This window comes from Mirounga leonina, unplaced genomic scaffold (genome assembly GCF_011800145.1).
Source record: "Mirounga leonina isolate KUSES-001 unplaced genomic scaffold, KU_Mleo_1.0 Mir_82, whole genome shotgun sequence".
NCBI classification, from domain to species: Eukaryota; Metazoa; Chordata; class Mammalia; order Carnivora; family Phocidae; genus Mirounga; species Mirounga leonina.
In genome coordinates this window covers 24,190,166-24,210,219 of record NW_023270825.1, presented here as the reverse complement: position 1 = coordinate 24,210,219, position 20,054 = coordinate 24,190,166, and the positions used below count along the sequence as shown (strand labels likewise).

Below are 20,054 nucleotides of genomic sequence, written 5' to 3'. Positions count from 1 at the left end.
CTCCCTGCTTCACAGGAAGCCTGCCTCTCCCTCTCCTGCTCCCCCTGCTTGTGTTCCCTCTCTCTCGCTGTGTCTCTCTCTGTCAAATAAATAAAATCTTAAAACAACAACAACAACAACAAAACAGAAGCCTTGTGCACCATATGACGTCATAAACAAAGTGACACCAAAAGTGAAAAAACAAGCCATGGTCTGGGAGGAGACATTTGTAACACCTCACTGATAAAGGGCTAGTATCCTAACCAGAAAGCCTTTTAAATTAGTGAGAAACAAGTGTGCACTCCAGGAGAAAAATGGGCAAAAGACAGGAACTGTCAATTCATAGGAAAAAAGGAACTTGATTGGAATAATATGAATATGCGGCTGGTCTGATGGTAGTGGGTTATCAGAACTTATTAACATTAGTGTCACTAAAGTTGGAATAATATGAATATGCTCATCCTCACTAGTTCAAGTTACTATAAATTAAAACAGTCAGGTAACTGTTTTCATCTGTAGCTTTTGAAAGCTGTAAAAATATGACCATATTAAAGGTTGACACTTACGTAGCAATGGGAACTTGTATACAGGTGCTCTTAGCATAAGTTGGTGCAATTGCCTTGGAGAACAATTTGGCAATTCTACAAAAGTTGAGATACACATTCCTAATGACTACCCTATTAAGTTTGTCTCTGGGTATATACAACAACTGAGATTTTCAAACATTTTTGAAGTACTGAACATTTTGAACATTTCAAACTAAGAAAGAACATTTTTATATCAACCTAATGCACATGTAATATGTGAGGTATTGGGCGTTAGGACTTCAACATATTACTTTTGGGGGAATCAATTCAACTATAACACATGGTTTTCCGAAGAAATTCTGCTCATGGCACAAGGAGACATATTTAAGAAAGTTTACTGTAAAAACATAAGAACAAAAAATTGGAAGTAACCTAGCTTTTCCTTAGTAGGAGAATGACTTACCCACCCATCCCCACCCCCACAAAAAAAAAGAAAACTGGTATGGCATATTGATACACTAAATACAGCACTGAAAAGATGAATTGAGATCTATATTACAGACATGGGCAAATCTCAGACACATATTGTTAAACAAAAGTTGCAGAAAGATACATACAGTATGATATGTATGTAAGGATTAAAACCATGCAGGGCAATACTATATTGTTTATGGCTATGTATTTATATAAGAAAGGTATTTATTTTTGAAAGGAAAGGTATTCTTTAAATGCATGGAAATGATAAACACCAAATTGAGGGTAGCTTTTATACTTTTGGGGGAAAAAGGAAATAGCACTTCCCCAGGACAAACTTCTTAAAAGGATTGGGGAACTGCTTAAACATAAGTCAGAGCATGACGCTCTCCGGAGAACTTCCTATCACTGACAACAAAAGACAGTTTCTGTTGGTTTACAAGGCCCTGTATCATCTGGCTCTCACACTCTTCTGACTTCGTGTCCTGCCAGGTCACTGCCCTCCAGCCAAGCAGGCCTTTCTGTCCTTCCCCAAACACATGGAGTGCGCCTACTCCAGGGCTTGTGTCCTCATGTTAGCTCAGCCTGGAAAACTTTTCTCCTTAGTTTTCTCCCCACCTCCATGTAGATTTTGCTTACCCCTTACCTCCTTCAGAGAGGTTATCCTTGACCACCTCGTCTAAAATGCTTTCCTCTTGCCATGATTTTTTTTTCCTGGTTATAGAACTTAGAAACTGCCTGGTACTTTATTATATATCTACTTGATTATTTATTGTCCACCTCTCCCTCTGGAGTGTATGGTACTGTATTCTAGTGCTCAGATCATGCTTAGCTCGTAGTAGAGGCTCAGTAAGTATCAGTGGAATAAATGAAAGAATGAATAACTTTCGTGTTTTATTTAGTGGGAAAAAATAAGATCTAAGCCTATAAGCTAATTGTTAAGTTTTGATAAAACTACATGTTGAGTAGACTTTTATCTTTTTTTGTATTAATTACAGTATGCTATTTCATATATACTTGCTGACAAAAAACACTTTCCCAAAATAATGTAAACATACACAAGAAACAGGTTGTGGTAAAGACACCCATAGCGCACTTTTTAGCGTTTCGGGCTTGCAGGTGGTTAAAGTCTGTAGGGGCTTACTGAGCGTTCCTGGTAGTGGTGACAGCTTGTGAGGAGGAATAAGAACAGGCCGATGATGGTCCAGTGGTCTGGAAATGGCCCTGACCCACTCTATAATCGCCCTTCCACGAGCTCTTCCTAAGGGGCGGCGTGGCCAGTAGTGGGACTTCTGTAGCACCCGCTCCCATTGTCTCATGAGGGGTCTAAGCTGTGAGATGATGCTTAGTGCTTCCCTTAGAGAAAGGAAACCTGTCAGCACTGACTTTCTGCCATTTCTCCCGTTCTCACCTTGATTTGAAAATGCCATGAGGCTGGGCTGAGAAACCTGGTCTGTGATCACCGATTGGACTGTAATAGAGCCACCTGTCCAAAAGCTCTGCTGTACCTGCTAAAGTATAGTACCTAATTGCCTCCTGTACACACTTGGCTTGTATATAGAGGCGAAGGAAGCAGATTATTTCTAGGACAGCAAAGTTAGTGTTCTTGTTTTAAAGACAGAGTTGTTTTTTTTTTTAAGATTTTATTTATTTATTTGTCAGAGAGAGAGCACAAGCAGGGGGAGTGGCAAGCAGGGGAGTGGCAGGCAGAGGGAGAAGCAGGTTCCCCACTGAGCAAAGAGCCTGATGCGGGACTCGATCCCAGGACCCTGGGATGATGACCTGAGCCAAAGGCAGCCGCTTAACTGACTGAGCCACCCAGGCGTCCCAGAGATTTTTTTAACAGAGGAAGCTCATATAACTACTTATCTCAATCCCAAGTATAGCTAGTAATATGAACAGCAAAATTAGCTAATTCTATATGAAGAGCAAAAAGGAGCACAAGGGGTGAGTTTAAAGTGAAATTCTAATATTAAGCCACTGATTTTTTTTTTTTTAAAGATTTTTATTTATCTATTTGCCAGAGAGAGAGAGAGGGAGAGTACAAGCAGGGGGAGTGGCAGGCAGAGGAAGAAGTAGGCTCCCTGCTAAGCAAGGAGCCTGATGCAGAACTCGATCCCAGGACCCTGAGATCATGACCTGAGCCGAAGGCAGATGCTTAACCATTTGAACCATCCAGGCACCCAAGCCACTGATGATTTTAAAACAATCAGACTAAGTTGTAGTATTTCTGAAATCATTAAAGGAAAATGATACATAGAAAATCTCGGAAATATGACTAAGAAATGGCAATAAATGGAAAATGTAAAGACTTGGATTCTAATCCCAACTTTGAATTTAGTTTTATGACTGGACACTTTGCTTAATCTTTTTTTTTTTTTTTAAAGATTTTATTTATTTCTTGGACAGAGAGAGACATAGTGAGAGCAGGAACACAAGCGGGGGGAGTGGGAGAGGGAGAAGCAGGCTTCCCGCGGAGCAGGGAGCCCGGATGTGGGACTCGATCCCAGGATCCTGGGACCATGACCTGAGCCAAAGGCAGATGCTTAACAACTGAGCCACCTAGGTGCCCCGCTTAATCTCCTTTCTTTGGTGTTGTCAGTTATGTGAAGAGGAAGAGTGGGAATCACTTGTGAAAGAAATGTTTCTCACTTTTTATGTATTTTTTATCCTGCATATTTAAATATAAATCCCTTTGACAGTATTCTTTAAAATAGTTTCCTTATTCTTTTTTTATCTCAAAAACCATGCTGATCTTTGTATCCTTTTTTGGAAAAAAAAAAAAAACCTGAAGAATTCTTGAATACTAGTATTATCTCCTATTTTTTTAATCTCCTTTTTTTTTAAAAAAAGATTTTATTTTTCAGTAATCTCTACACCCAACGTGGGGCTCGAACTCACAACCTCGAGATCAAGAGTCATACACTCCACTGACTTAGCCAGCCAGGCACCCCGGATTATCTCCTCTTTATATTTTCCAGTACAGAGTACAGTCCTTGACATATAGAGAGGAAATATTTGTTGAAAAGAATGAGATGATTATGCTAATTTTGAGCTCCTTGGTAGAAAGGGAGCTCTGGGTTCCTAGAAGTGGCTTTGATGTCTGAAAGTTATTTGTGCAGTTTTGAAATATTAAAAAATTAAACAGGAGGAATGTCCATTTCTGGGCACATGAAATTAAAGGGAGGGAGGGGTCAAGCCCTAAGGGATTTCCCAGGGCTCGCAGTACTGCAGCGGTGAGAGGGAATGTGTAGACTGCTGTGTCCTCTGCCTTCTCTCTCCTTCAGTCATGCCCACATTCCCACCCTGCCCCCTGGGAAAGCAGACATTTTTGATTGCTTGCTGGACATAACGGACCTGCAGAGATGCAAGTCCATGTTCTTTTCATCTTTTGCGCTCTTAGGTACCGTGTGGGGCTGAGCACCCGCCATCTAATCAGGAATGGAGCTGGGTGGAGCTGGGCTAAAGCTTTGGGTAGATTCAGTCCACTCTGGGGAGCACTGTCTAAGGATGGGATCCATTGTGTGTTTGTTGCAAGCCCCTCCCTCTAGTATGACTTTATCTCCTAAGCATTTTAAGATTGTGGTTGATTTCAAGTCACCTTTCTAGTCCAGCTGTCCAGCTTTTCTAGCACTTGGTAAGTGTCCTGTGCAGAAAACTGGCCATGCAGCTGGGGCTGTGCTAGAATTTAGTCTGTCACATCATCCTATAGAGCTGTCATAAGCTCTGCTGGTTTTCTTTCTCTTGGCAGAGTTCTTCTGGCTATGGCAAGCCCAGTTACGATCATTCATGCTCACCACCAGGTGAGAAAATGACTAGCAATTTCAGCTCACTAAGGAAAGGTTCTTCCCTCTCTGAAATTTTAGTGTATCTTGCCCTTTTTGCTTTGCATGGAAGACAGTTCTTCATTGTCTTTAAAACTACTTCTTGTCTTAAGTAATCTATGTTGTTTTATCTAGTTGTTCTGTGAAATTGATGGCTTGCCTCTACCTATGAATTTTAACCTAGAAGCGTTTTTGTTTTAATTTTTTTGTTTTTGTTGTTGTAAATATGACATAAAAATAAAGTTGTTCAAACAGTATAGAAATTATTTCTCTCCATAAAGTCTGAAGGTAGACTGGTAGCACTCGGTAGGCAGATTACGAGCTATCTTCTTTGTTGTTCTGTAATCTTTTAGGATGTTGTATTTGCATCTCAGTCTCAACCACATCTCCATTCCAAGCCACTGGCAGAGAGAAAGAAAAGTGGAAGGAGAGCAATTGCTGTTTTAAAGGCCTGGTACCTGTCCCCATTTCCTCTTTGGCCAGAATTTCATCACATGGCTACCTAGCTGCTGGAGAGACTGGGAAATGTAGACTGTAGCTAGGTGGCCATGGACCCAGCTAAAACTGAGGGGTTCTATTACTAAAGGGGAGATAGGGAGAATATCCACAGGGAGCCAGTTTGCCCTCTCTGGCATAGTATGGTGTGAGAAGAAGCTCTAATCAGAGGGTTTTTTCCTAAATAGTCAATTTTCTTAAACTCTTGTATTAAATAATCTATTACATCCCCTTTGGTTTATGATTTTTCAACCATGAAAGAGTCTTGTTTACTGGTTATGAGCACGTTCTCCGCAGTTCGGCAAAGTTAGCAGACAAATATTGTCTGAATTTTAATCTGTGGTCTGCTGTTCCCCTTTTTAAAAACACTAGTTCAGATTTTTTTGTTTTCCTTTTTTGGTCTATCTCTATGTGTATTAATGAGAACCTGGAGACAGTTTAGTTATAGCAGGCAATGAGAATCTCATGTGCTTCAATACCTTATAATTTTGAACCAGGTATCCCTCATCCTAGATAAAGAGTGAACAATATTCCAAGTGCACAAAATTGACAGTTGAGAGACATATTTAAAAATTTTACTGAAACTCTAAAAGTCTGTAGGCTCTGTTAACATATAAATACCCAGTCGATAAGTGTACAAAAGAAGTTCTAAGAGATTTTAACATGGAATATGGAATATGTATCTGTTAGATTTCTTTCAGTTAAGGGGCACCTGGGTGGCTCAGTTGGTTAAGCGGCTGACTTCAGCTCAGGTCATGATCTCAGGGTCCTGGGATGGAGCCCTACACTCTCCGCTCCGAGCTCAGCAGGGAGTCCGCTTGTCTCTCTCCCTCTCTCTCTGCCCCCCCCCAGCTTGTACTCTGTCTCTCTCAAATAAATAAATAAAATCTTTAAACAAAAAATAAAAAATAAATACATTTTTTTCAGTTGATAGCAACAGAAACTGACTCTATCTAAACAAAAAGGTGATTTATTGCAAGGATGATAGGCATGCAAAAAATAAATAAAAGGAGGGAGTAAGGTAGAACTGATGAATAACTCAGAGAAGTCAGGCAGGAAACAGCACAGCACTTGGGACCTCAGCAGCAGGAGTTCACGGAGCTTTTCTCCAGGATGTTGGAGGTCTAGTGCCCTTCAAGCTCTTAACCTGTTGAAATCGTAAATCCCCATGAGAGAGGGTTGTTAGGTTCATTTTGGCCTAGGTGTCAGTCAGTTAGGACCCAGGAATACAGTCATACTGCACAGAAGTGACCACCAGGGGCCTACCCCCATGTATCAGAGATTATCCGCAGAGAGGGGAAATTGATGCGAACCAGGCTGTCCCTCAGGTGGTGTCCACTCCAGAACCAGCGGGGAGGGCGTGGGCTCACAGGCCCAGAACAAGTCAGAGGTGGAAGAGAGCTCCTCCGATCAAGGAGCAGAATCTGTGGCAGAGCGGCACTCATGCTCAGATCTCCTGACGGTGCAGCCGACTGTTACGCCACGAAGCTTATCTGGAGATCGGGAAGCGCTACACAGGAGGTGTGGGTGGCAAGGGAGAATGGTAACTCCGGGCCAGAACCTCGCTGCCCGAGTGCACGGGATGCCACTGAACTGAACAAGTGCCAGGGCATATATATGTGGGCGTCTCCATTTTTGAGTTTTCAAACAGGAAAATCGTAATGTCAAAATATGTTTGTTTTCCAGCGAGCTTTGGAAGCACTCTTCAGTCCATTCCATAGGAGATACTTATCGACAAAAAGTAGGGAATTTATCCTGATTGCAAGAAAAAATGTGGACTCCCTACTTTTCCAAAGTTGCCTGTGGAACAAAGAGGACACTTCTGGAAATATATGTTCAGAGTGTGGAATATCTTGTGGCATAGCTAATTTAAACTCCTCAAATGTTACCAGTAATTTTTGAACTGCCAAATTCAGTGGCTTAATAGAGTAAGATAAACCAGGCTCTACCAACTAACTAACTGGGACAGTTATTTAAATGGTCTGGAATTGTCTTATTTAGAACCTGGTGATAATATTTGCCCTGCAAGGCCCTTGTGAAGATCAGATGGGTGAAGAAGCTGGGGGAGGTCCTGGTCACAGTAAAGGGTACCTATTATAATTACATCTTTGGTTTCCCGCCACCAAGATGTTGCTTACCCCTCTCTAATTCAAACAGCCTTCCTTTCCTAGGGCTTTCTCATACCACTTCCTAATGCTTCTGTTCTCTCACAATCAACCTTCCTGGGGCGCCTGGGTGGCTCAGTCGGTTAAGCGGCTGCCTCCGGCTCAGGTCATAATCCTGGAGTCCCAGGATGGAGTTCCGCATCAGGCTCCCTGCTCACGGGGAGTAGGCTTCTCCCGCTGACCCTCCCCACTCCCATGTGCTCTCTCTCTCTCTCTCTCTCTCTCTCAAAAAAAATGAACAAAATCTTTAAAAAAACAAAACAACAATCAACCTTCCTCAGCAGTGTGTGTGTCTTCCAGTAACATTATGATTCCCCAATATTACATCTTCCGTGCTTCCTCTTCTTGCTTAATGCCATCTTCTATCTGCTTCACCAACTTGCACGGCTTCAGTGATCACCCATCCATTCCTTCAACTAAGATTTCCCGAGTTCCTATTACATACTAGGCACAGTGCAAATATGGTAGTCCCTCCCAATGTCCACGTGTTCAGTTACCCACGGTCAACCACAGTCTGAAAGCTGATGATCCTCCTTCTGACATAATCATCAAAAGCTAAACAGTAGGCTTAATGCCGTGTTACAGTGCCTACATCATTCCCCTCACTTCATCTCACCATGTAGGCATATTACCATCTCACATCATCGCAAGAAGGGTTAAGTATAGTAAAACAAGATATTTTGAGAGAGACCACATTCACATGACTTTTATGACAGCATGTTGTTATAATTTTCTATTTTATTATTAGTTATTGTTGTTACTCTCTTATTGTGCCTAATTTATAAATTAACCTTTATCATGGGTATGCATGCATAGAAAAAAAATGGCATACACAGGGTTTGGTACTATCCACTATATACAGTGGGTTCAGGCATCCACTGGTGGTCTTAGAACATATGCCCTGCAGATAAAGGGGACTACTGCAGTAAAATCTCAGATGTTTGCTGAAAGGGCACCAACAGGCTTATTTAGAATAAGTCAAAACCGTCACATGTGAGATGTCAGTACTTTATCTACACAATCGTTTCTAAACTTCCCAGATTACAAAAATTGTTGAATACTTTCCCCAACCTCAGTATGTGTTATTTGGAGTAAGGCTGGATCATACCCATAGTTTCAGTACAACTGCATATTTCACTATACTTAGAAATTATCAGAAAGCAGGAGACTGGTAAAACAGACCACATTAAAAAAATTAACCCCCAACACCAGGGGCTATCACAATCCTTTAGGGTACTATAGTACACATGTATTATTCCTATAATCAGAAGCAAAATATTTTAAAACAAATGGAAAAATAGCAACCTTAACCTTTATAATGGGTCTTAAAGGTAGCCTTAAAGGCAACAAAAGTTAAGATAAATTTTCTGACATTAAATGTGTGAAGAGCAAGGACTTACTTGCTTAATCAGTCACAAACTACAAATTATATTAGGAGCTATTCAGAAGGCAACTGACTTTTGAGGCCACAAACCATGTATTTAATCAAGTAAGGCGCACCCACTCAGAATGCAAACGCAGTCTCTACCCATCCCTCTCAATTGCCCATTCTGCCAATAAACACTACTTCTTTCTTTCAAAATTGAATCTAATTGAATCTCAACCAATTAACTATCTTGCCCAGAGCACTATGAAGTTTCTAGGGCACCTACGCCAACCCTAAAAAGTGGGCAAGTCTGCTTTCTCTGCATATGCAAGTTTTAAAAGATGACCTTAAGAACACAGAGGTTTATATATTAAATACTTGTCTCATTTACCAAGAATTTTTATTAAAAAGAATTCCTGAGGGGCGCCTGGGTGGCTCAGTTGGTTAAGCGACTGCCTTCGGCTCAGGTCATGATCCCAGGGTCCTGGGATCAAGCCCCGCTTCGGGCTCCCTGCTGAGCAGGGGGCCTGCTTCTCCCTCTCCCTCTGCCGCTCCCACTGCTTGTGCTCTCCTGCTCTCTCTCTGTCAAATAAGTAAATAAAATCTTAAAAAAAAAAAAAAAAAAAGAATTCCTGAGTACCTCAAATGACTCTGGAATCTTTCAGATCCAGCCCCATAAGATCTGAAATGTTCTCCTTGAGACAAAAAAGCATTCAAAACAAAAATCTAGTCCCACAGCTGTAGTTACAGTATTATTTTTGCAAAGCCTTGAGGTCTTCGGATGTCTCATCAGGCCTTCAAAACTTGAACAGGTATCCAGGCCATTCTAGATACTCCTCCCATTCTCATCTCAACTAACTTTTCAGTTACTGTTTCCTGTCAGTGGAAACAAAAGCTAGTAGCTATTTAGGAAATCACCCTTCATTATTCATTTGCCTCCTTCTAAGTAGCAGTACTAAGCTCTTTGTTCTTTCAACTTTGCTTGTCCTAAGAACTTGACTTGTGCCCCCAAGTCCTCCTTAGAATCTTACCTATTTTGGCAGCTAGAAGGCTGTCATCCTTCTAATATCTCATTAAAACTACTTCTAAAGGGAAGAATGTTAGGCTCAAAACAGTCTCAAAGGCAGATAGTTTCTTTCCTTCAATATTTGTTAACTAATTAAGGAAGGTAAAATACATGTCTAAATCTCAAAAGTTCTATAAAGAAATGGAAGATCTAAAAAAAGTGCTGTAAACAAGGAGCTCTAAAAGTAAAAACAGACAGTATTGTACTTCAGGTGCAACCAAAATATGGCACTTATTTAATCAAACGTTAAATCCACAGTAAAAGACTCTTGTAATTAAAATCACTGAACACTGCAACATGCTGCTGAAAAAATTTCCTGCAAATCCTCTAGAGGTCTTTAAAAATAGGATAGAATCATCTATCAAGATTAGTTTTAATAAAGTACTACAAAAAGATAAAGGGACTGAATTACATAAACCCCTAAAGGTTTCTTCCAGCTCTAATTTTGCCAAAGCTTCCAATTCTAACTCTTTCAGTTTCCCTAGTGCTAACTGCTGCCCTTTACCTCAAATAAAGGTTGACCCTCCTCCCCTCTCCTCTCTGAATGGCAAGGGAGGAAAAATTACTGCTTTATTGCTCCTCTTCCTTGTGACAGCTCTGTGTCTGTCATCCTTAAAAAACAGTAATGTCTACCCATGGCTGCCGTAAAAACAAAACCCAATACTCCTGCGATGCTTCTCCTCCACTCTCACAGAGCTACCCACCCTCACAGCACTTCTGACACCTGAGAGTGTCAGATCCCTCAAGTGAAGGACTTGGTCCCAGGAGTCTGCTCCCTGCCCCACCCCCGCCTCAGATGCCTGTCGCAAGTCCAGGTTGTCCCCTGTGCTTCTAACCCATAAGCTTTAAATCAGGTTCCCACCACTTCCTCCTCTGGTTGATAATTTGCTATAATGGCTCACGGAACTCAGGAAAACTGTTTACCTACTGTTTCCGAGTTTATTATAAAAAGATATGATAAAGGATACAGATGAACATCCAGGTGGAAGAGGTGCACAGGGGGGAAGGTGTGTGGGAAGGGGCACGCCACTCTCCTAGCATCTCCACATGTTCAGCAACCCGGAAGCTCTCTCAACCTGGTACTTTGGGGATTTTTATGGAAGCTTCACCACATCGGCATGAGCAATCATTAACTTCATTTCCAGCCCCTTAACCTCCTCTCTGGAGAATGTGGGGAGGGGCTGAAAATTCCAAGCTTCTAATCATGGCTTGGTCTTTCTGGAGAGCAGTCCCCATCCAGGAGCCCACCCAGAGTCAGCTCATTAGAACAAAAGACACAGCTATCACCAGGGAAATTCCAAGGGATTTAGGAACTCTCTGTCAGGAATAAGGGTCAAAGACTAAATATTAGAACAAAAGATGCTCCTAGTATTCCTATCACTTAGGAAATTACACAAGTTTTAGGAGTTCTGTGCCAGGAACTAGAAGCAGAAACATATATGCATACTTTTCCCCTATTATCTCACAGCTACTATGCAAAAAACCCCCAAACAAACAGAAAATAACAATTGTTGGTGAGGATGTGGAGAAATAGGAAGCCTTGTGCACTGTTGATGGGAACGTAAAATGGTGTAGCTGCTGTGGAAAACAGTGTGGCATTTCCTCAAAAAATTAAAAATAGAATTATGTGATCCAGCTTCTGGGTATATCCAAGAAAACTGAAAGCAGGGTCTTGAAGAGATATTTGTACACCCATGTTCAAAGCAGCATTATTCACAATACCTAAACCCTGAAAGCAACCCAAGTGTCCACTGACAATATGTTGCAATGGAATATTATTCAGCCTTAAAAAGGAAGGAAATTTGGGGGCCCTTGGGTGGCTCAGTCGGTTAAGCGTCTGCCTTCAGGTCATGATCCCAGGGTCGTGGGATTGAATCCCACACTGGGCTCCCTGCTCAGCAGGAGTCTGCTTCTCCCTCTCCCTCTGTCCCTGCCCCCTGCTCATGCTCACTCATTCTCTCTCTAATAAATAAAATCTTAAAAAAAAAGGGGGGGGAAGGAAATTCTGATACACACTGCTACATGGATGAACCATGAGGACATTATGCTACATGACATAAGCCAGACACAAAAAGAAAAATATAGTATGATTTCATTTATCTGAGGTACTTACAGCAGTCAAATTCATAGAGAAAGAAAGCAGAATGGTGGTTGCCAAGGACTGGGAGAAGAGAATGGGGAGTTACTGTTTAATGGGTACAGAGTTTCAGTTCTACAAGATGAAAAAAGTTATGACAGTGGATGGTGGTGATGGTTGCACAACATGAGGAATGCATTTAATGGCACTTAATTTTAGGCTTACAAATGGATAAGATGGTAAATTTTATGTTATGTGTGTTTTACCACAATAAGAAAAAAATTGGAGAAAAAAATCAGAAAACAAAAACAAACAGAAACGTTTGTTTTATATGCCCTTTCTACCACAGGATCAATTTACTCAAACTCTAAACCCAAATCTAACAAAGGGCAAGCACATATATTCATCCCTTCAAACACTGAAACTCTTGAGAGTGTAAAAGAATCCTAGAAGTTTCTAACTTCTCTCCTGTTCATTAAAAGACAAATGTTGGGATATGTAAGGAAATGAATGTATATCCCCGGTTTAAAAACTCTAAATTTATATTTTAGTTAAAAGATGACACACACCTGCACACTTAACACCTTACGTGTATTTTTATGGCACAATTGTCAACATTTCCCCCAGAAAGTAGGGGGAAATAAATAGGGTTTAGTGCACAATCACTTTAATTGAAACAAAAACAATTTAAATTATTTTAAAGAAACTCTTGCTCCCATGAAGTTACCAAAAGCCTCTCTTTTGCTTAAGAAAATAAAAAAAACAAAAACTAATAGATAATATTCCTCATATTCATGTACAAAGCTATATCCCTCAAGTCTTTGTTTTAAAAACACTTGTGACAAAGAGTTTTCTAGAAGGGATACTGGAGCCCTAACCACTTTTTTCAGGCATTCCAGTAGACCAGTCTTCCAGATGCCACCATAGTGCCTTGAGTGGAATTTTTCACTAAAATATACTAGAAAAAGCCAGATGTTAGAGTCATACAGATTTTTAAATTTCACTTTAGCAACTTGATATGTCTTCATTTTACTATTGGTTGGTAACCTATGAAGAAATATCATACCTACAAATGCTAGATTATTAGAGATTATGGGAGAAATTTATTATTAAATCAGAACATAACTCTTATGTTAAGTGAAAAGAGCACCTAAACATAAAACGCCTCTGAACACCTTTCTCTTGACTTCCTTTTCCCTCTTAAAAGATCATAATTCACTCCATCTGCAATGTATTTTCTGACTCCCACCAATCAGGTTTCTCTGTTACATTCTCTACCACCGCAATTTTGTCTTATTAACCATTTATGTTGCTAAAAAAAACCCTTACACAGCCAAAAATGAAGATAAATCTTTGGAATATGTGCATTATGGTGCCTTCCACCTTCAGGGAAGGTCAAGGCTCTTTTATGTGTTTTCCCAACTCTCATAGCCTTGCTATGTCAACATGACTCGGAGGAATGCTTTATTTTCTGTTTCACACCAAACAGTAACAGGCCTATCTATCCCATCTACTGACTGGGGGAGGAGGCTGCTAGGTATCTATATCAAAGCCAAATAAAATCACAAGAGTCACACTACTGCTATTGGGAACAGATGACTTTGGGGCAAGAAAACGTTTTCCTTAGTATCTAAACGGGATTTATAAGCATGAAAGTCAATTGCAAATTTCACAACACTCTTCCAGCAATACTGATCTTTTAATCTTTTTAACCAGCTCGTCTTTAAAAATACATTTCAGGAGAAACTGTCAATCCAGAGAATTGGAAGGCGGTTACTAATTACTGTCTTCAATCAAAACTTTTTCAAAATATTTCAGAACTCCCTGGACTTGGTTGGTGATTCAGCCTTGGTTAACTCGTATAAGACTCATCACAAGTCACCACTGGGTTCAACAAGCCCCTTGTGCGATAGCACTCTTGCTCACAGGGCCCACCTAACTCAACCTGGAGCCCGGGATGGGGTCTCACCACAGGGTAAGAGCATGACGCTAGTGAGGCACCAGCCCAGGTTCACTGCCAGATGTGTGGTCCAGTGCCCTGTTTGCAGAAGGGGTAGGTACGTGGTAGGAAGAGACGGGTGTGTTTCCGCCTGGTACCACCTCCTAACTTTCTTTGCCTCCTGAGGACCTCGAGGACTGTTTTCCTTGGAGGGTTTCAGGACTCTAAGAGGAAGCAACCACCTCGAGGACATGAGGAGGGAGCCTCGAGAGAAAGAACCAAGAGCCCTCGAGTGGATCCTCCCGGGGTCCGCGGGGTCACTCCCGGCTTCCGCGGGGGGCCAGCCCATATTTCTGGCCAGATCAGGGGGAGGAAGGTACTCGGACTTTGAGCCAGAGCCCAAACCTCCAAAGGAAAGGAGGAAGACCTCAGACGCGGAGACACGAGGGAGCCCCTACGCCGCCCTTGAGCCTCCCGCTTGGGGCAGGCCCGGTCAGCGCCAGGACACCGCCGCCCGCACACCTGAGTCGTGCCCGGCGCCCGCCCCCGCGGACGGTCACTGCGACCTCGCCCCGCCCGGCCGCCCCTCTGACGGCTCCGCACGGGCTCAGCTCGCGGGGTCCCGGCCCGCCACCTCCGGCTCAGCCCGGCCGCCCGGTCCCACCATACCTGGCCGGCGGCGGCTGCGGCGACAGCAGCGCTGCTCCTCACGTACCCGTTCCGCACTTCCCCGTTCGCCACGCAGCCGTTCGCCCGCATCGGGCGACGGCAGCAGCAGCCTCCGGGCCCCGGCCGCATCGTCCCGACAGCACCAGGCGCAAGGCAGGTTCTGTAGGCGGCAGCCCAGGCGGCGGCGGCGGCGGCGGCTCCAGTCCCGCTCCGCACGCCACCCACCTCCCCGAAACCGGAAATGGCTGCACGCCGCCGCCAATTACCGGCCTGGCCGTCACAAGGGGCGGGGCCCACTCCCGCGGAGGCAGTGGCTCGCCCAAGGCCCGGCGGCCGAGGGGAAACGGGGCGGGGTCGGACAGGAGGGACATGAGCCTGAGGACTGCTGGCCAATCTGGAGGAGGAGGAGGCGGACCCCATGCTGCTGTCTGGCCAATCACGGGCGACAGCAAAGGCGGCCCGCTGGTGTCGAGGAGGGGCCTGGGTAGGGTTTGGCGGCTTCTTGGTCCACGCAGAGGAGGCGGGGCCCAGGAAGAAGTAGGCCAATTAGAAAGTGAGGAAAGGAAGGGGCTGAGCCCTAGTGTCCAGAGCAGGTTCCCGGGTTCTCTTGGACAGGTGGCGCCCTCTCTGCCTTTGCCTCCGGGGAAGTTCTAGGATCTGAATCCCAGGCGGAGACAGGGCTCCTTGATTTAATCAGCGAATTCCTATGTGGGTATCTATAGGATAGCATTTTCAGCATTCTCTCACCATTCTTCAGTATGCTGCGTACATTAACACATTTCTTAATAATTCGGATGTCTCTTTGCCCTTCACAGCTGCCCCTAATCAGGGTTTTCTGTACAATTTCCTTTAAAGAATACCTCCTTAAGAGTCAGGAAACCTGGTCTCCTTCCAACTCTGCCAATAACTGAAAGCTAAACCTTGAGTATTTAGCCACTTCGGGAGCCAAATTCTCTAAAATAGAGTTAATACTTTCTGTCTCATAGGCTCATTGCAAGAAATACGTTAATAAAACATTGTGCACCTATCATAATGCCTGGCCCATGGTAGGAGCATAATAAATATTATTTTGCACCCCTTGAGTTCTATCTTCCCATAGGAGTTAGAAAGGAAATGGATCTACATCATAACAAGAGACTTTTGGTTACCCATAAAGAATTTAGTTCTTTAGGAAAGGGATTGACAACTATCAGTTTTTCCTGGTTTAAGAGCTGAACAATCTAACAGCAGGTGGACAGAGCAGATATCTTCTTTGAGTCAATAAACACTATGATCCTAAAGAACATAAGTTTGTGATAGAAGTATAAGGCTAAAAGAAAAACATGTGGCTTGCACCACGTGGGGCTTACATTCTAGTGAGAGAAAAGGTGTACATGTATAACACAAACAGCAATAAAAGGCCTACAGAAGGCTGGAGTTCTGATGAGGAAGGCTGGACTACAGTGACAAAAACTTTTTCAGGGCAAGAATCTGGTTGGAAGCCGGGCTAAGGGATTTAATTGAAGCTTTCCAATTTGGAATTTGGAAAAGACTTGGGAAGAAGATGTAGGATGAGCTTAATCTTGAAGGATGAGCAGTATTTGCAGAACTGAGGGTGAGAGGTAAGGGGAGGGTGTTCCCAGGAGAGGGAACCTTCAGAAGCTCAGATACAGAGGCTGGAAAGTGCAAAGCCTTAAATTAGAGCCTAGGAGTGAGGACGTGACTAGATTAGAGGAATCCTGTTAGCCAGTTCCTCTCTCTGGAGGGCAGGACACAGGTCCTTGTCTTGTTCTGCCACTTACTCACCATGTGTGGTCTTGGATGAGTCATGCAACATCAGCCTTGGTTTCCTCACCCATCTTACAAAATTAATACCTGTACTACTTACCTCACAGGGTTTTTGTGAGCATCAATGATATAATACACAAATGATCTGATAACCTTGCACACCATTGCTAAATCACAAAAGGGATGCCGCAGAAGGCAGTAGGTAACACCCCAGGCTCCATGCAAACAGGAAAACAGCTCCTTCCAGATGCATAAGCCACCTCATCACCATTTTACTGAGTTCACATGCAAAGTTCTGGGCTAGGCACCGGGGTTACAAGTCTTGCTTCAAGATTGCTCAAACCATTTCAACTGTAAAACCTTTCTTGAATTCCAACCGCCTCACAAAATTAGTCTCTTTCTTCACTGTAAACTTTATACACACCTGTGTTAGCAAGCACGTGTCACATTACTTTGGGATTTTTTTTTTTTTTTTTTTTTGAGAGTGAGATTACAGAGTGGTTCAGAGCAAGAGCTCCATGGCCACACAGGATTGGAGACTCAGCTCTAGCACTTAAAAGCCTTGTGACTGGCAAAGCTGCTTGACTTCCTTTCCTGTGACTCAGTTACTTCGTCTGTAAAATGAAACATACATCAAAGAGTTGTGAGAATGAAAAAAGAAAACCATTTAGTACCAGAGCCTGTCACATAATAGTTAATACGTGCTGTCAATCATTTGTTGAGGAAATGAATTATTTGTCAAATGAATGAAGGAATGAATGAATGAATACACTTATACCCCCAACTAGACAGAGAACAAGCTCCTTGAGGTCAGGGGATTGTCTAGTTCACCTTTGGGTTCCTAGCACCTAGCACACAGTAAATACTCAATAAATGTCTGATGAATAACACATGGACAAATGAATGAAAATCTGGCCCTGCCTCCAAGGAGCCTTCTATCATATGGCGACTGTGTTAAGATTCTTGTGATTGGGGGCGCCTGGGTGGCTCAGTCGTTAAGCGTCTGCCTTCGGCTCAGGTCATGATCCCAGGGTCCTGGATCGAGCCCCGCATTGGGCTCCCTGCTCAGCGGGAAGCCTGCTTCTCCCTCTCCCACTCCCCCTGCTTGTGTTCCCTCTCTCGCTGTGTCTCTCTCTGTCAAATAAATAAATAAAATCTTTTTAAAAAATTAAAAAAAAAAGATTCTTGTGATTGCAGCTAACATAGGTCAATATTAGAAAACTTTATCAGGGCGCCTGGGTGGCTCAGTTGGTTAAGCGACTGCCTTCAGCTCAGGTCATGATCCTGGAGTCCCTGGATCGAGTCCCACATCGAGTCCCACATCGGGCTCCCTGCTCGGCAGGGAGCCTGCTTCTCCCTCTGACCCTCCCCCCTCTCATGTGCTCTCTCTGTCTCAAATAAATAAATAAAATCTTGAAAAAAAAAAGAAAAAAAAAAACTTTATCAAGGAAGGCAAAATTATTGCAATGCTCCTCAAGATAGGGAAGTGTTGGGACTCAAAAATCCCAAACTTTGGCAACAGAAAATTATAGGCCATCCTCCTAGCACCAACCCACTTGTGAGGTTTAGTTCTCAGCCACCTACTACTTTCATATTCCCTAGGTCAAATTTATAAATTCCCAGGAAGGAGAGATCTGATTGGCCCAGCTTAGGGTAAGATGTCTAATGCTTGCCCAATCCATGGTGGTCAAAGCACAAGGTCAAGCTGCTGGAGGTGAGGAATCAGTTACACAGAAGGAGGAATTGCTGCAGAGAAGAAAGGACAGCCTTATCATTGTCTGCTACAAGGAGCTAGAACCTGGAAATGAATAGAATAAATAACAATCACTTGGAAGGAGTATTGAAGGAGGAGCCTTCCAATATAGCATTAAAAAAATTTTTTTTTAAGTAAACTCTATGGCCAACGTGGGGCTTGAACTCACGACCCTGAGATCAAGAGTTGCCTGCTTTACCGACTGAGCCAGCCAGGCACCCCCAGTATAGCATTTTTAAAGAGCCATGCAAGACTGCCTAGGAAGAGAAATGAAGTGAGAGAAAGCAGGCTATTTAGCCAGAGGAGCAGGCAGCCTGCCCCATGAGGGGTCTTGGTTGCATGGATGCAAGTTCATTCATTGGAAGGTTATTAGCAGCACAGTGACATGGCTAAAGGCAGGAGGACTGGGCTTAGAAAAAGTCAGGAGTAAGAGGATCTCCAGAGGGCTGGGCAGGAAGGGCCTCAGGAGGGTTTATGGCAGAAACTCTCTGATGAGTATACCACCACCAAAAGAAATGGGCTCCAACTACATTTACCATCTTGGGTCACTTGCCCAAGAGTTAAAGTCCCAGGAGAGAGCATCTGATTGGCTGAGTTTAGGTCACATGGGTCCATATGTGGAGGGGCTGAAGGAGGGCAAACAGAAGGATAAGGTTCTTTTACCTTTCATGGTGAGAGTTGCTTTCCAAAATTCACCCTCCCAAAAAGAGGGTGCGAAATGAAGAGAGGTGATTTCCCAAAAGGAAATTGGGGACCTCGTAGAAAAAGGGAGTGGACACTGGGCAGGAAGAAATGATGAACATCAGTTAAGACTGCAGAAGATTCATAAGGGAAAAGGGGCCCTTTAGAGGTACTCTGCTTCAGTACAAAAACTAGGGCTGGATAACTCAGAGGTAATTATTTGATCCTGGCCCTGAGATCATCACTTGGTCTTTCCTTTCCAAGCTTTTCTTTCTTTTTTTCTTTTTTTAAAGATTTTATTTATTTATTTGAGAGAGAGAGAAAGCACAAGCAGAAGGGAAGGGTAGAGGGAGAAGCAGACTCCCCACTGAGCAGGGAGCCCGACACGGGGCTCGATCCCAAGACCCTGGGATCATGACCTGAGCTGAAGGCAGACGCTTCACTGACTGACTGAACCACCCAGGCACCCTCCTTTCCAAACTTTTCACGCTTGTTCATTCATTTTTGTATTTGGCCAGTCGTTCGACAAATACTTTTTCTGGGCATCGTGTTATTACATCAGGTACTACAAATACAATGATAGGGCGTCTGGCTGGCTTAGTTGGTAGAGCATGTGACTCTCGATCTTAGGGTTGTGAGTTCGAGTCCCATGTTAGGGATAGAGTTTAATTAAAAAAAAAATACAATGAGGTCAACAGCCATGAATTTTGGGTACAAGAGCTTCCAGCCACAGCACCAGACAAGGGCAGCTTCCCACTGGATCACTTTGGTGAACATAAAAGCTTTAAAGAGAAATTCATCAAGTATCTCCCTGACAATAAAATCAAAAATGCTTTGTGCAGAAATGAATCAAAAGACTATTTAGAATGCAGAATGGAGAGGCGGCTGATGGCACAAAAACCCCTGGAAAAACTGGGATTTGATTTGATTGATGGAAAACCAGAGGCAAAAACTAACTTCTAATGGCAAAAAGACAACCTTCCACTGGGTCGTCCAGGATTGACCTTGTCACCTGAGGATTAATGGTTAAGTGCTGTGACTTAAAAAGGAGCTTCCAGAATGCCCTCCTTGATGGAAACATCTCATCCTGATGTTTCCCAGGTTATTTTGAAAAATTATTGTTCCTTTTAGATTTCATTCTCCCCCAAGAGTGTTAGGTTTTTGTTTTTTTCTTTATAAAGGTTTTTTTAAAGTAATCTCTACACCCAATGTGGGGCTCAAACTCACAACCCCAAGATTAAGAGTTGCTGGCCCCACTGAGCCAGTCAGGTG

The 20,054-nt window shown here is 43.1% G+C and overlaps 1 protein-coding gene and 1 pseudogene across 1 annotated transcript in view; one reads left to right on the top strand and one right to left on the bottom strand.

The window, feature by feature from the left end:
• Window positions 1-14,812, bottom strand: part of SPTLC2 (serine palmitoyltransferase long chain base subunit 2) — a 106,789-nt gene extending 91,977 nt beyond the window's left edge. Inside the window, exon 1 of the mRNA XM_034992947.1 lies at window positions 14,582-14,812. Coding sequence (XP_034848838.1) covers window positions 14,582-14,710 — 129 coding nt within the window. The 5' untranslated portion in view covers window positions 14,711-14,812. The remainder of the gene's footprint in view (window positions 1-14,581) is intronic.
• Window positions 14,813-19,467: 4,655 nt separating this feature from the next.
• On the top strand, window positions 19,468-19,745 carry LOC118002505 (annotated as a pseudogene).
• Window positions 19,746-20,054: the final 309 nt, after the last annotated feature.